The following is a 15960-nucleotide window of genomic DNA, read 5'->3' on the forward strand; positions in this document are numbered from 1 at the left end:
GGGTGCGGCGAGCTACCGCTCCGGAAAACGAAGAAAACTGGGATCTCGAGTCTCCAATCTGCTCGTCCGTGCGGCACGGGCTCGGGCTGTATCACGTAACAGAGTGGCCCACAAACGCGGCTGCGCATGGCCAAGGCGAGGAGAAAACGATGACCAAAACCTCTTGTAGAAGCCCGTGGGGGGACAGGAGGTAGAAGCGGGCACGTCACTGTGGGGTCGGAGCGTTGAGGTTTGGGGCTGTAGCGACTGCCCAGACTGGACAGTGAACAGACGTCCGCCGAAGCCGCCTTTTCTTTGTCGTGCGTGGAGGACGAAGCGACACTCTCCAGACGAGGCGCAGCCCAAGAGACAGGACGCTGACGGAAGGCGCCAACTCCTAGGCCGTGGGTTCCGGTAACAGCGGCAAGCCGACGGCTCAATGAACGATCATCGAAGCCACAACTCCGCTTTGTTTAGTTCTGTTTGCATGCATGTGTGACATTCCGTCGTGAGGGTAATCCTCGAAGCTTCCCGGGAACAAGGCACGACTAACTGTCCGTAGCGAAAGCGGAAGCTGCGCGTGGTCCCCCTCTCCGCCGGACACGATGTCGGCACTATGTAGCGTCACGAAGACGCTGTTGATGCGGTTTTTCTGCTCGGTCGCTGAGCTAGAGCATCAAGTAAGGAAACTGAGCCCGTGAGTCTGCACTCTGAAACAGAACAGGTGCAGCAAATTTGAGGAGTCCATGATTTCCAGGAAATAGGCGAAACCTGACGAACTCATCTTCGGCGAGGGGAGTGCTTTGACAACACCCGAAGCGAGATTCGTCACTATCTTAGCCGGTTTCCCGGCTCCTTGCTACGCAGTCTGTCAGAAACACGGTCCGGGTTTCCAGCACGAGATCTATAAGACGGAAGTCTTGCTAATTTTTCCCTCCAACGAGTAGGAGCGCGAAAGGTTTTCGTTCTCCTTAAGGGGGGGAGCAAAAACATAGTGGCTTGGTAGCCGTAGCGAGCGCCACACCTCAACAGAGTTCTCCACAAACAACTTTAGCCTTGTTTGCATCAGTCGCTGGAGCGTTAAGGAGTTTGCGACGTGGTTCATCCGCTGACTGCTGTGCCCTCCTCAGCTGGACCGTCTCCGACAGCGGTTGTGCGAATATGAGTGCTTCAGTCCTCACGCGGCCTTTCGGGCCATGGACGGATATGGACACGGCTACTTGACAGGTGACGAGTTGCTGCGTGCTGTCGCCCCCTGCGGAAGAGTGGGGCGACCGCGCTAGCACTCTGCAGTCCGGAAGGAATCATGCGATCCAGGAAGTTGCTCGTCACTTTTACTGGGAAATGCTGTTCCACATGGAGTCATAGGAGGATTTGGGGACTTCTGAGCAGGCTGTTCTACCAATCCTTTCACGCCAGCGGGGCATGAGTGAGCTTGAGGCCGGTCATCGAACGTCTCCCGGAAAGCGTACGCCTGACTAGAGCGCCTGGCGGGTAGACGCTGCTCTAATTTCATTCTCCAAACGTCGTAACGATACTCTGGAGGGACTCGGGACTACCCTTGATGTGGTGCAGGCATTCGTGATGTGTCCTCTCAGGCCAGGATATCCTAAGCTTTCTCCGGCATCACAACGCCCTCGTGACGGAATCGGAGGTGTTTCATCTTGTGAGGCAGCTGGACCTCAATGGAGACGGCAGGATATGCTACTCCGAGTACGTTTTGAAACTCAACGTCAAGTTGGGGCATCTCACTTAGAATGCCTTTAGTCTGTCGCCGGACATACTAGTAGGAGTACGTCTGAAATCTCACGCTCACTTGCAACATGTGTCTGCATCGCTGAAGTTTTGTACTCGACTTTTCGGGTCAAGTGCCAGCGGTAAGGGTGACGGTGTTTGGTTTCCCGCGAGATAACTCACCCAGGGCGGCAGGAAATTAGAATGAGCAGTGGACTTCTCTTGCGAGAAAACGAATTGTTTTCCTGAGGAAAATAGACTGGTCACAGCCCGAACAGATGTATCAGTGGGTCGCTACATGGGAGGGAGTTGCCAAATCTCGCGACGACGGTAACTGTAGCACAGATGGTACGTTGTGGGACCAAGAGAGACCAGCGAATTAAAGTGCTAGGCGAATTCCTGCCGGAGCCTTTGTCCTGCCGTGTCCGCTCTCAGATTTCTCAACACGTTGTTGCCTGTGGACACAACAATACGGTCTTCGCTGATCAACCGAGTTGACTGCGGTCTATCTGTACACCTCCCACACGACTGCTGTTTTTTGCTCGCGAACTTGCTGATGAAAGAGATAGAGGTCAATCGCGAGCTGGAAGTCCGGAGAAAAGTTCTTTTCAGTCGCCCTGACTTCAAACTCCTGCATGCATTTCGATATCTCGAGGAACCGTCTGTTGGTCATATCACCCCGGCGTCACTAGCGGAGGTCGCCGCAGCTCACAACCACCACATCAACCCGTGCGATCTGGAGCTTATATTTCGTCGCATGGACCGGTAAGCAGCGCCCTGTTCGCTTTTTGGGACTCTCAGAGGCAAGCCATAACCTCTGAACTACTGGACAATAGTATAGAGGTTTCTCGGTGTGGCATCTTGAGCTGCCAGGCAGGAAGTATGGGGACTGTCTTTCTCACGCCTTCAATGCTTCATCGTCGGTGTGCTGCCTTCTGTGCACCGGTGCTGGCACGGGAAAGAAAGGTTTCTCGATCTACGTCCAGGTCTCCGAGGGAATGAAGGTCAAGATCGGTGACACACAAGAGTGTTGTCACTCGTGCTTTGCAGGGATAGAGACGGAAAGCTCTCCTATCTGGAATTTGTGGAGGGCCTATTGACCAACAGCTATTCCTCCACACTACCACATTGCCATGTTACATCAAGCTCCACAACGTGTCCGGCGAGCTTCTGCATCCCCGAGCCCCATCACCATCACCATAGCAGGCTTTGCATTTGCAAGGATCCTCTCTGCATGCGAACATGTCCACTGGCTCGGCCCTCTTCGGCAAATGCTTGGAAATATTACCTCAGAGTAAGCTGCTCTTCAGTTCGTCGCTGACAGCCCATAAAGTCAAAAGGCCACTGCAAACGGGGGCGCGGAAGTCCAAGTCCGAGACCGTAGGCGCTGTTGCCAATATTACCCTGTTGCTGCGTGCGTCTCCGCGAGTGCGTTCACCGAACAACGCCAAAAGCCTTCCGCACAGCTGTGTAACTCTAGGAGGCAAGGGGATACCCGTTCTCCGGGTGGTTAGCCTTCCGTTAGATATGGGAGTCATCTGAATCAAGCTGATCCCTCGAAGTCTAGGTTTTCTTTTGCCGTGACCGCACTAAATTTGCCTTCTTGCCAGGTATGCGTGTCCAGCAAGAATCTCCTGAAAGAAGCTTGCACGCGTAGAGGGGGCGTGTGGCGGCCAGGCGGGAAGTCACTGAGCCCGGAGACGTGAAGGATCCAGACGCAGTGCCCTGCACGTGGACTGCAAGTTATAGGCTCCACTACACAAACGCTTTCAACAGCCCTGGTTCTCCGGCTTCTGTTGTCAGAGTGCAAGTGCCCGGCGACGGCCTCTATCGAGTTCGAGCCACGATACCTGCTGCAGAGTCTGCGGGTGCCACGTCTGTATCTGCCCGTTCAAGCACTGTCCAGCGCCTGCCGCTTGCTCTCTGACTAGCTCCGACGACATCTTCCCCGAGGTTTCTCGAGTGCTCGCCCGAAGTCTCAGTCCTCCGCTTTGCAACCGAGCGTCGAGGACAATAGGTTCAACTTACGCACGATCGCTGTCTCGACGGGCCTGCCCTACCCTCGGAAGCCCGCGGTGCAGCCCCACCCGGGAAGTGACGCACGCGTTCGAGCACCAGATTGACATGGAGAGGAAACTCGACAAATACCGCAAAAGCCTTTCTATGAGACCGGACTTCAATCTACTGGATTTCTGGCGCCTGTTCGACACGACAGGGAAGGGTTATGCCACCGCACGGGAGGTCGAAGATGCCATGAACGCACTCCATGTCCACGTTTCACCCCATGAGTCACACCTGTTCATCAAGCAGTACTCTCGTGCCGGAGATGGGAAGATTCGTTATGTCGATGTCTGCAACGCGTTTATGCCGAAGGACCAGCGTTATGCGGACATCATGCAAAACCGACTGCCAGACTACAGGCAGTACCAGTGCATCAGCCCGCAGAAGCACATGAGCGCTGAGACGCGCGACCTTGTTGCAGAAGTTTTCCATCTTTTGGTCGTGGTAAGCAACTCCGTTTCCTGGATATGCAGAGGAGCACCGCAGGCGGTGCACGCCTGAGTCAGTAGCTTTCCTTGGTATCAAAGCGGTGCCGAAGGGTAAAGATAGCGTGGTTTGAGCCATCTTTTGGTGCCTTTTTCGAAGGGAAGATTTGGTCGTTCTGAGGCGTATACGAGTGCTGAGCAGACTGCTAATGAGTCAGATCATACGTGATATGCTTTTCTAATCGGAGTGTTCACTTCTTACAAAGAGAATCAATGGCCACAGAACAGAGGTGCGTCAGATCGTCACCGGCTACATCTGCGTTATCCGTCTGTAGTGTGGCGATGGAGCATCTGGAGAGCGAAAGACATTTTCGTGTAATGAAAGGAGACGAGAAGTAACTGCTTCTCCAGCGCTCCGCCAATCGTGCTCGCAACAGCGTCTGTCGTCCGCAACGGCGCAGCCCCGAGGTTGCTCAGGCTTCTCACTGATGAAAGGATCACCTAGTTCCTGTTATTCACGTCAAATCAAACATGCTACTGCGGTGAACGGGAACGCCGTGCTTGCGCACTCTTGCGAGGCTTGCCAGCAAAAACAACAGTCTCCTATCCTAGTGGCGGACGTTTTCTAAGCTGTTTCCTGGGTGTGTTACCCCTGTTTCTTTCTGCAGTCGGAAGTCCAGTCAGAGTCAATGCGGCACCAGTTCGCATCTCAGAATCTTTGGCAAACGTTCAAACTGCTAGACAAGTGAGTACACGGGCAATCTCTAGATCTCCCGTGCTTTTAGTGGTTTTCTGAGCTAACCGGTCTGCTGCACAAACATCCCAGGTCGCCACAAAGCTAAGAAAGCCACTAAGGCAAAGACAGTGAAAAATGAATGTGAAGCGGAGCAATCAGATCACGACGTCTGCAGTCACTAGTGCTCTGTTCAAATATCTGGGCAGACTGTTGTGCGGGTTTAGATGGAGTTACAAGGTTGGTAGGGTGGCTCAAAGAACACAATTCCACGACGAGGGGTGTGCGCGATATGCTCTGTTCAATGAATTCTCTGGCGCTGCCGCGTCAAGCTACACAAGCTCATCAACCCGGTGCCCTTCTGCGCTGACAGTCTAGTTTGGTTTGTACCAATCGCCTCGCTAGCATTCCTTAGTGAGGTGCAGAAAGAAAGGTGCCGGTTCTTTTTTTCTTTTCCATCTTTCTACACCACACTACCTGAAACAAGGTGGTAAGCCGTCAGCTTCCAGAGACGGACTGGGCAGGTAATCGTGTCGTGGTGGGCTCGTACGTTGCCAGATGATTAGTACTCCCTGCATCGCACCGGGGGGGGTAAACCCCAAGTCGCTTCAAGTGTAAGGTTGTAATCGATCCAACCACGCGTGGGGGCAGCGTGTGCTCCACAGTCAAGCAAAGTGCATGAAAACGTATGCCTCTGTTGCACTCCAGTAGGGCCAAGTTCATCGGGAGTCCGGTCAGAACTGCGCGCAGTCCCACATGGCGCCCTCCCCGTACAAAGGGCTTCTTTTTTTGCTGGCAGTTCTCTTGCACTGGCAACCCTGTCAATTTTGCGTGGCTCTTAATCGTCTGCAGAGACAATGACGGGTACATTACTGTGGACGAGTTCAAGAGCGCCCTGAGAGATAACAACGTCTACGCGTCCGACACGGAGGTGCAGGCACTTCTCTCACGTTACGACACTTCACTGGACGGACGCGTGTCGTACGCCGAGTTTGTTAACGAGCTCGGCATCACTCGCTGTCCTCGGAATATTTGCAAATTTGCGTGCACGTGCCCCGTCTAGTGCAGCCGTCCTCGTAAGATGCCTTGCCTTCGCAAGAAAGTTGGCTCGAAGCAAGCGTTTTCCGAGATATGTCTCCTGCGGACTTCTGGCGATAGTGCAGGTATCTCGGTCATTTGCAGACCCACTTGCCTAGTAAATGCCATATGTCGCGGGCCACGTTGTAGTTGCTCTACACCAGGGGACAAGTTGCTGCCACAGTGGTAGCTCGAAGGGTGTGGTGCCTCACGTAATTTGGGAGGGCTCAGGCAGAAAGCACACCCTCATCACTGCGGCCGGAACTATAGCTCTGGAAAGCTTTTTTCTCAAAATGGATGTTCCTTCGACACTTCGTTAGTGTCATCAGCTGGGCCCTCTGCGAATGCGGGTCTCGCAGTTCACCTTGTCGGAATGTGCAATGTCAGCACGGGGCTGCAGTCACGTTCGCACATCGTCATAGAATGGCCGCCGGCTGAACTAGGGACCAGAATGTGTTAGAAAGCACCAAGTGTTTGTTAGCTTCTGTTAGCGAGTTAGAGGCCATCCTTGAAGAAGGCTCACGCAGGAGCAGTAGGAGGAAAAGGCCTACTCGGCTGCGCACCTGTCTGACACCCCTCTCTGCATCCAAGCCGCTGCCGGGCCGGTGCCGGTTTTCTCTCGGAAAAGCAACAAGACGTGAGGGCACTGCATCTGAGTGAGGCACCTCAGCCACGTTGTTCAGGCAGCGGGGCTTTCCAGAGCCGGCAGAAGCGCGCTCGCGGTGCGCCGGTGGGTGGTCTGTCGTGTGGGCTCTTCCACCTGGTCTCGGCTGATAAGGGAGTCCGAAACCTGCGCTCACGTGACACTGGACAAGAAAACGAAACCGACGTCGCTAGAGGGGGCTGTAGTCAGTTTGTGTAGTTTCAGAATTCCCGCCGTTTGCCGAACCCGCTGACGCCTTCTACTGCTTCCTCCCTTCGTTCCTTCTCCGTCGTGGTCGGGGGCCCGTGGAAACCAGCGCTAATTTGGGGCCCCCGCTAGTTAGTCAGCGCTGTCCACTTCTCTGTTGCCGGCAGAACGGGGTACCGACCACACAGTACGAGCTCACTGAAGTGATTCGAGGCTATCCTCCAGCCGTGCAGTCACTCGCAGGGCATTGTAGCCTGTAAATTCATGCCAATACCGTATTGGTTCTGCCCATGTCGGAGACGCTCTCACGGTGTGACCTGGCGTAACGGGTGCTGCCCGTTCTTCTGAGTACGAGGTCGCGGATGCGACTGTAAGGTTCTTCGGCACCTCGGTATTGACTATAAAAGTGGACCCCAGCTCTCCAGCGTCTCAGTAGTACCAGTACATAGCCATGCTCTGGCACACGGTTACTCCATCTCGTGCGTCCCGCCCTAAGCGGGTCCGGTCGCTGCAGAGAGTCTTTTGACGTCGCTTCGTTGGCTGGAGCGCGGCAGAGTCTCTCGCCATTACAGGAAAACCTGCACGCTCGCGCTACGGCGCCGCAGTCGCGACGTTTTCTTCGATTCATACACCACTGTTTACGGGAAACATTACCGGCGATGGTATTGCCTCTGCTTCAGTTAGTGATGTCACCTAGAAGGACGTAGATACAAGCCAGGCCGCCAGGATGTCTGACAAGTCTGGCCCTGCCCAGGTTACCCCAGACTGAGAGGGGCCCTACCGCAGAGCGGCTGTAGTGGTGAGGAGATCCTGCACATTTCGAAGGAGACAACCACGCTGAAGATCCCAATTAACTGCATCGTTTTTATGATGACCGAGGGGCTCCAGAAGGAAGTCGGACGCGAGATGTCTCAGGAAGACCAAAGCACACGACACTCTCCAAGCTCACAGGAGCAAGAGGAAGAGTTCCTATACTGCGCACTACTTCCTGTAACTGCTTGTGCAACGGTCGCTTGCTTCGCGGCGCGGCAAGTGGATTCGTGTCGGCTTCGGGCGAAAAGCCATTGGTTCTCTCACTTGTCGCGCTAACCCAGTCTGGCCCTGTCGCTCCGCCCTAAGCCTTAGAACCAGCAATTGTCTTGTTTGAGGCTCAGAATGTGCGCCTTCTGGTATCAATCAACCCTCGCAGAGGGGCTTCGGCTTCTCGACGCCTTCAGCTAGCTCATACAGGTAACGGGTCCAGAGTTTCTGCTGGGCTTCATGTGCGGCGGAGGTTGTACGCGAACTTTCCACCAGATGTCTCCTGAGTTCTTTGGGTGTAGACAGTAGGAGCGAGAGCTGTACTTTCAGTTGCTTATTCGGCTGTGATGTCCTACCCATCACTTCGGTGGTTCTGCATTTGTATCTGGGAGCCACAAACAGGTTGCTGAGTCCAGGCCAGTTTGGGTCCCACGATTCGGTGGGCGGCGTCGGGCACTAGCGGCGACCGGAACGGCCTCCGTACGGGGAGATACTGAAGAGGTAGTCCTGAACGGCAGCTTGTTGCCGGGTCTGCCGCCTCCCTCTCACGTTTCTCACGGCATGCGCAACCCGAGAGCTCTTTCTTCATTTCAGTGCAAAGCCTGCCGCGGGGGGACTTGTTTTTGACTGGACATTTACACCAAGCCGTAGCCAGTCACGTCTGGCCTACAGAAAGACCCTCGCGTTGCTGCTTCTGTCGCCGTTCGTTCGGAGGCTTCCTGAGCTCTTCGAGGAGGCGGATGCATTTTAGCGGTGCGTGTGAAGTCTACCCTTGCCGGGAAGCTTCAGGTTTGGACCGGTTATGGTGGCGGTGCGGCGAAAGGGTGCCACTCGTTCCTTGCTCTGTACCGTCGGTTTCCGCGGTCCAGTCAAGTCTCCTGTAGTACGTGCTCTTTCGCAATCTTCAGTCCAAGGCTCTCAAGGACACAGCACCACAGCATGGAAGAGGAAAGGATGGCGGGTGTGCCACGATACACACACTCGAGCATGCTCGCGGAATTGAACATGAGGAGTTGTTACAGATGAAGCAGGACCCCGAGACAAAGGCCGGCTGTGCTAGCCGCAGCCGAGACAGTGATGGCTCGAGCGTCAGATGCCGAGTCAGGGGAAGTCGTTGGCGGGGACGTTGAGCTGGTCGTTGGCGGAGTCGAAGGCTGCGGAATCTTCCCGGATACCTCGATATACACTGTGCACGAAGGCTGGGGAGAAGCAATAGCTCCAGAAGCCGGCAACGATGCGCGGTGTGTGTCAGCCTGACATATGTAGCAAAGGTGCCGATCTTGGTCTGGGTCAGCGCTGTACTGGAAGGTGTACACTGGCCCCGGGCCAGCTCGAAGTTTTGCTTCTCCCTGGTCCGAGGTGAGCTGCGCGTCAGAAACTAGATTTTTAAGGGGAATCCCCTGTTCAACTGTGCAGCGATTGGCCGACACATCATATTGATACACTTCTTCGTAGAAGGCCGCGTTCTCTGACTTTGCTGCTGGAGCTAGTTGTTGTGATTCAGCGCACCGGAACTGCACGCTCTGGCCCTTTGTTGCGGGTAGCTTGAGCGTTTTGCCTGCCCCGTCCCCATCGACCACTCGGCTGGCACTGTCATGACCGCACACGGGAACCCCCGATGGCACGACTGGACCGGCAGAGCCAGACTGGTGAGTTGAAGATGCATCGCGAGCATCCCCTCCTGACTGACCTTCGACACAGAGAGAACATCCGAGAGCAAGAGCGACTGCGCCCGCAACGAGAAAGGCAGCGGCGGCCCGCTTGAGGCCGGCGAACGTCATCTTCGCATGCTCTGTACGTCGCTTCTAAGAAGCCAGTGTTGGGACCGGAACGCAGCGTTCGTTACAAAGATCAGAAAACAGGCTTCACTGCAGTGGACGCGTGGTTTCGCGTTACTCCTTAGCCCATCACTCCATCTGACAGATATCATTCAGCAGCACCCTCGCGGCCGAAATCCGACGTGAAAAGCCCTACTCGCGTTGGACACGGGGCGGGGCCCCGTTGAATTCTTTCCTCGTGCTCCTGATTTTCCGAGACGCCCCGCACCGTTCCTTCGCCGAATTCTCGCGCACAAGAAACAAACCCAGCTGGTGTTGCAGTCCCGCTGCCCTTCCAGGGTTCAGTCTCACTTTTTTTTTTGTTGCTGCTGCTTAAGGTCTGGGGACCACTGTTAGTAGTCTTCTTTCATGGAGACGTACCGCTACACCTGCAACATATCTCCACGCCCAACTCAGACGGCCGAGAGAGTGACCAGACGCCCTAATCGAGGCACGCGGAGGAACCCGATTTCCAGTAGAATGAGTATAGACTCGCGTCCAACGGTTAAGTCTGCCTGATTGAACGCTCATGACTGTTGTTAACGGGGAAAGCGGTTAGCCTTTGTCGTTAGAAAGACGTAAAGGAAGCAAGAGATGCTACGTGTAGACCAAGTGCCGGGCTTCTAACAGGATCAGTCTCGGTTGTCCACGTACGGAGGTGGTCAATGCTTGGATGTAGCGGTGCGTCCGCCTCCTTTTTCGCCTGTAGGGTCCCTGCCTCTTCGTGTCCGGAGGTTTCAGTTTTCAAGACGCGACAAGATCGTGATCCGCTCTCAGCAAGCCAACAAACCGCTACCTTCTACCGACTTCCATTCCTCATTTGTCTCCATTTTCCAGTACATCTCTTCAACCCCATCACATCCCCCCCTTGTCTTTCGACTTCTCTACAGACTACCTGTCTCTCGTTTTGTCGTTTCGTTTCTGGCCCATACAAGAAAGAGCCGTAATTAAATATAGCTATTATATGTGAACCCCAGCCATCCCTTCCATCTCTGCAGACGGAGTGCGCCAAAGACAATGACGTCAGTTGTTCCGAAAACAGTACCTACTTCGCGCAAAGGCACACGTGTCCTGACGCCTCACTCGGAGGCAAAAACGAGTGCACATGCTTACCACATAGTCACTACGACACAGACCAGGATTCAGAAAGAGAGGACGTAACGCATAAGTTTCTCATTTCGAGAGAAAACGAGCACAAGAGAAAAACAAATCACCAGCAAAGGAACATACTACACATCGACTTCAAATGTCTGTCAAAGCTTTTCAACGAAGACGCACGCGTATACCAGGAAGTCACTTGAAATTACCAAGCTAGTCTTCATTGGTTCAATCTACCAGTCCTCCCTTGACGAACTCTTTCATTCCTCTGCTTCCATGGAAACCTGATCTTGACGGCTCACACAGCAGAGCCATCTTGAAGTAGACCACACGCGTGTTTTCTTTTCTGCGTCGTCCGATGTCCATGTACCTAGCTGATATGAATGCATGAGTTACCCTTCGAACATCCCTCATTGAATAGTCTGTAAACGGTTGCATGGACACACATACCGATATGAATCGCTACATCAGTACGAACACGTGCGACTCCTTTTTCAGGTAACGGGCTCGGCGCTCCTATACAGAGTGAAGAGCTCGACAGAAAACTCTGGGCCCATGGAAAGAAGAGATGCGCTCACACTCAATGTACACAAATGCGTTTTGATTCTGTAAGTACGGACACCCGGCTGACGATGACACACTCCGGTTTGCATCGCCTCCTTGTTTCTGCCCGCTCCTGGACAGCGGTTCCCTATCCTTCATCGAAACCGTTCCTTTTGCGGGAATGTACTTCAGTTGTGACGTTTCAGGGGAGGTGGAATTAACCAGACCCGCTGAATGTCTGTCTCATTTCTTCGCTCTCTGTATCAACCGTTGTGTCTTCCTTCACACTTGTCTTCTCTACATTTCCTGCGTTACTTCGTATCTCATCTCTCCCGGCTGTTTCTTTTGTCGGACTGGCGTTGAGGACCGAAGATGTGGAGCCTGATATAGACGCCGCCTTCTGCGGCGGCGGGCCTACTTCCGCCAAAAGTAGCACCGCCCCGGCTACGACTAGAGAAACGACTGCATCGACAATATATCGTAGGAGCAGCGTCCCTGCAAGGGCCGAATACAAAACGACCTGCAAGGCAAAAAAGTCAAAGTCAAAAAATGGCACAGCAGGACAATAAGAGGACAATCGCTGACTTCCTTCACCCAGGTCTGGAGACATGACTAAAGCGACTTCCGCGCATGACAACGATAGAGGAGAAGCGGAGGAAGAAGTCATACGAGGACTAAGAGGACGAGGAAAAGAACGGGAGAGAGCACCTTGAAATCCAACACCGGAAAGAACTTGTTGAGGTGAAGAAGAAAAACAAACATCAGTCTTCCGAACAACGTATCTAAACCCCGACTTTGAATAATGGACGGCTTGTATTCCTGCCTCGTGACGAAGAGGCCGACAGGTACACAGAACCCCTACCTTGAACGAGAGAGCAAACCGAAAAGAAGTGGTAGAAAAGGTGCCAGAGAAGATTCAAGACGGAATGAGAAATGTCTTCGAAGCTTGCGACACCTATGCGAAGTCTTTCTCCCACTTTTTTTTTTTTCCTTCCGCAAGTCGCACGCACTCATGAGAAATTATATATCTTTCAGTGGTAAAGATCGAAAAGAAACCGCAGCACCAATGCCATAAACACATATACGTAAACGAAGACGTGCCTTCGAGCCTTCGTTTCCGCAGTTCAGCATCAAATGCACGCATAGAGGGATGAGTAGTCACATGCAAGTCTGTCCTAATCCGAACATGATAAATAGGCTTCACACACCTGCACACACGGAAAGGAACCATCTTGTGCGTCTTCCGTATACGCCAAGGCCTCCTTAGCAATTCACGGTGTGCGTATACATAGACTCGTGGGGTAGCCGATATGCAACCTACATTCTCTCTCTCTCTCTATATATATAGAGAGAGGGGTATCCTGAAGAACTTACTAAGGGACTTGCTACACCGAAACTGCTGACGACAGCTACTAGCCCGCCGCCATACAAGATGAGCGGTAGACGCATAGTCAAGATTTGTAAAGCGCTCAGAGCGAACCGGAACGCGGCGTTCCACTGCAGCGAGAGAATCCGCAGGCCCACACGAAGAAAAACCAATCAAACCAACAGAATGAGAAACGATAACAGACAACGGTAAGAAGGAAGCCAGGATAGACAGACACAGAGACCGTAAGTGGACACATTTCCTCTGAGTGTATGTGTGTGATGGCTCTCGAAGTCGCTGTATAGTTGGGAAACTGGAGATGAAGACGACACGGGGGCTAAGGAGTAAGTTCAGGATCGTTAAAAGAAAGAGCGACCGAACGCGGTGATGCAAACAGGTGTGAGGATGTGTAGGAGTTTATAATAGGTGTTGTAGAAAACTGTGTGCATACACTTGTATGTGCTGCCCCGAAACTTTGACAGTCGATTAGACAGGTTTTTCCTCTGGCATATACACCTAGATAGACCCACACAGAAATCGATGTATGAGTATTCTATGTGATCTGTTGATGACGAGAGGAATCCCAGAGTGTGGGTGACCCGACACAAAGCCTAGTACAAGTATCCTCTCAGGTTATATATGTACATATAGTTGTGAGAGAGGCACCAAACCGGCCTACGCATCCAAACACGCATCTAGAGACTTCGTTGCACGGTCACTCTTTATCGCTGTACAGAGTGCTACCCGTCAAAACCCTGGGGGCTCATCAAGCCGTTTGACAGGTCTGAGAATGAGTCAACACCGTTCCTCAGAGAGGCGAGTTCCTCCTTCTCTTCTCTCTTTGACAGAGCAACTTGCTGCTTTGTTTTTCCTTACCCACTGCCGGTTCGTGATCCGCAAAATGCTACCGACAACTTGACGAAAGCGGACTATCGCCCGGCCATCCGCTCGGACTGCCTGGCCCCTGGGCGAAGGTGAAGCCCCTGGGACCACTGGTCGTTGTCCACGCTGCCTCCTATCCTTAGGTCTTCTAATCAATCCCCCTTTGTTGGTAGCGTCCAGTTTCGCGTCCTCTTTTTCACCGGTTCTCTTCCTGCTTTTTAAGTCTTCTCTAAACTTGTGGAGGCGAGAACGCCTTTGGCGAAGTCCACCGAGGGTGTCCTCGGTCATTGAGGCACCGTCTAAAGTGCTCGCGGTCTCTGTCGCGTTCTCTTCTCGACTCAGACGGTTTTCAAACCCTTTTTTCTCGAAAACGTCCCGCGTCCTGTGGCCGTCAGCGAACGGGAGTTGGTACATATAAGGGTTCCCTGCGGCCGACGCGGGAGTAACGAACAAGGGAAAGGAGAAAGAGCCATGAGGAGGGGCCGAAGATGATGGCGAAAAGCCCCCGTCATCGGAACGACAAAGCAGAACCAAAGATACAAGAGTAACCAAGGGAAAGTGCTTGGTCAATCCACGGTTCCTGGATAGAAAAGATGAGCATGGGATTACCAGCTTCTTTGCGTCCGCACAGAAGGAAGTAGTACGGACGAAGAGGGAAGACAAGCCTGTTATATCAGATGCCATGACGAGGTTTCGTCTGGTAAATACACGGGGACAAAGCAAAAAACGACGGAAGATGTAATCTCTTCTCTTTCCGATTGCATCACAGCACGCCGCGGCCGCCGCGGAATGGGGGCCCGGTCCGTCGCGTCCCCGGGGAAGAACGCGGATTGCCGGTATCCGTAGGGGGAAAAATTGCGACCAAACGGAATGCCCAAAATTCCTCGACAGCAGGTACGTATCAGCTGCTAACGTAGAACTAACGCATGTTTCCTCTCTCTAGCCGGGGCATGGGTTGAGGAAACGTGGACCACCGCAGCACAGGCCAGGAGCTTGGGGGCATTCACCGCGGTAGGGGACAATCCATCTCCACGTCCCTTCGCAACACAGCCGGGTGTTCAACTGTCCGTTGCAAAAAGAAGAATGACCGAAACAAAAAAGAGAGCAGCCTAAATGGTAACCTCCCCGTTAATACCAGGCCTCTTTTCGGACTGTTTCAGTTGGTCCCTTTCTCTTCGGAGAACAAAAAAGATCCGCCACCTACGGACCTCAAGACGGCGCGTGAAGCTGATGACGGAATGGACTGGTACGTCCAGCCCAGGAAGCTGTGGAAGCTGGTACTGGAAAACGAGAGCACAGGAGGCCACAGGTCAACTTGGTAGAAATGTATTCTGTGCAGCAAACCCTCATCAGGCAACTTGGAAGCTGGCATTATATTGGTTGTCCGAGTAAGATTTATTAGACAGCGCATTACCCTAAAGCGGTAACCGGCACCATTTTAGAGGGCCGCAGATCTGCGCGTATCCCGGTCGATCCTTCTGCGAAAGAAGTACTACTTGAGACCAAGTAGGCACCTCTGCTTTCAGATTCCAGTCTTTTTACTTCTGTGTGCTGCTGCGGCTTCGCTGGTGGGAGTGTCGCGCGACCTCCTGCTGTCCCCTACAGTAGTCGGGAAGAGGGAAAGTGTCCCACAGAGGTCGACGACAACGTTTCTTCGCACTGTGTTGTGGCTCATCAGTGTGGCTCCCACTATTGCAAGCAAGTGAGTGCAGTTCTTTCTCGAGGACAGAAACCAATCAGACCGACTAAACAGCCTTTCCTCGCTGGGAGAGTACCGGACCAAAGCATGAGTGGAAAGGGACTACGTTCCTGCGTCTGTGCACCTTTTCACTCCCCCCCTTCTGCACTTTCTCGTTTCCTGTCTTTTCCTTCCGCCGAGCTGCCGTACAGAACAGTGGATACCTTCCAGAGGGAGACGGCAACTCCAGCTAAACGAAAAGAACGGTGGCAACAAGAATCTACTTAGGAAAGTTCCGTAAGCTGCGTCCTCTACTTAAAATTGTGACAGCCGGCTGGTCAGATTTGTGTCTGAAGGCTCCACTGATCTGCTTGAACACTTGTCGCGAAGTCCCAGCTCATTCACCGGGGGAAGCCTGCTGCGCTCCGGGGAAAGTTCATTGAGATCTCTAAAACTTCATGATACGGGCAAGCCGAGAAGGTTCGCCACAAAGTGAGAAGAGAGTGTATATACACCGTATGGTATCAGTGCAAAGACGTCTTCATGTCGCGCGCCAACCTTACAGGAGGAGCAATGCCCAGTCCACTTAAAATTCTCTCGAGTCATCAGTGGGACAGTACACTACTGACATTCACGATTCCGGCACTAAAAGGGGTCTCCCCCGTACGGTACGACGCACATGGACAGCATACCGTAA

General features: G+C 53.3%; 4 protein-coding genes across 4 annotated transcripts; 1 reads left to right on the forward strand and 3 right to left on the reverse strand.

Moving 5' to 3' along the window:
- Positions 1 to 2087: 2087 nt before the first annotated feature.
- CSUI_001660 (ef hand domain-containing protein) lies at positions 2088 to 5995 on the forward strand (the record flags this gene model as incomplete). Its single annotated transcript, XM_068061865.1, has 5 exons — positions 2088 to 2478; positions 2764 to 3007; positions 3517 to 4218; positions 4868 to 4944; positions 5785 to 5995. The coding sequence occupies exons 1-5, from the start codon at positions 2270 to 2272 to the stop codon at positions 5993 to 5995; spliced, it is 1443 nt and encodes a 480-aa protein (XP_067926151.1). The 5' UTR covers positions 2088 to 2269.
- A 1498-nt stretch (positions 5996 to 7493) lies between these two features.
- CSUI_001661 (uncharacterized protein) lies at positions 7494 to 8644 on the reverse strand. The gene has a single exon (XM_068061866.1). It carries the CDS (start codon positions 8466 to 8468, stop codon positions 8232 to 8234), a length of 237 nt encoding a protein of 78 aa, XP_067926152.1. The 5' UTR covers positions 8469 to 8644; the 3' UTR covers positions 7494 to 8231.
- Positions 8645 to 8749: 105 nt separating this feature from the next.
- On the reverse strand, positions 8750 to 9804 carry CSUI_001662 (uncharacterized protein). Its single transcript, XM_068061867.1, has one exon. The coding sequence runs from the start codon at positions 9658 to 9660 to the stop codon at positions 8896 to 8898; it is 765 nt and encodes a 254-aa protein (XP_067926153.1). The 5' UTR covers positions 9661 to 9804; the 3' UTR covers positions 8750 to 8895.
- A 1083-nt stretch (positions 9805 to 10887) lies between these two features.
- Positions 10888 to 15124, reverse strand: CSUI_001663 (uncharacterized protein). The gene is made up of 3 exons (XM_068061868.1): positions 13580 to 15124; positions 12712 to 12834; positions 10888 to 11857 (listed from the first exon to the last, which is right to left on the reverse strand). The coding sequence occupies exons 1-3, from the start codon at positions 14267 to 14269 to the stop codon at positions 11555 to 11557; spliced, it is 1116 nt and encodes a 371-aa protein (XP_067926154.1). The 5' UTR covers positions 14270 to 15124; the 3' UTR covers positions 10888 to 11554.
- Positions 15125 to 15960: the final 836 nt, after the last annotated feature.

This window comes from Cystoisospora suis (genome assembly GCF_002600585.1).
Source record: "Cystoisospora suis strain Wien I chromosome Unknown contig_671, whole genome shotgun sequence".
Lineage (NCBI taxonomy): Eukaryota > Apicomplexa > Conoidasida > Eucoccidiorida > Sarcocystidae > Cystoisospora > Cystoisospora suis.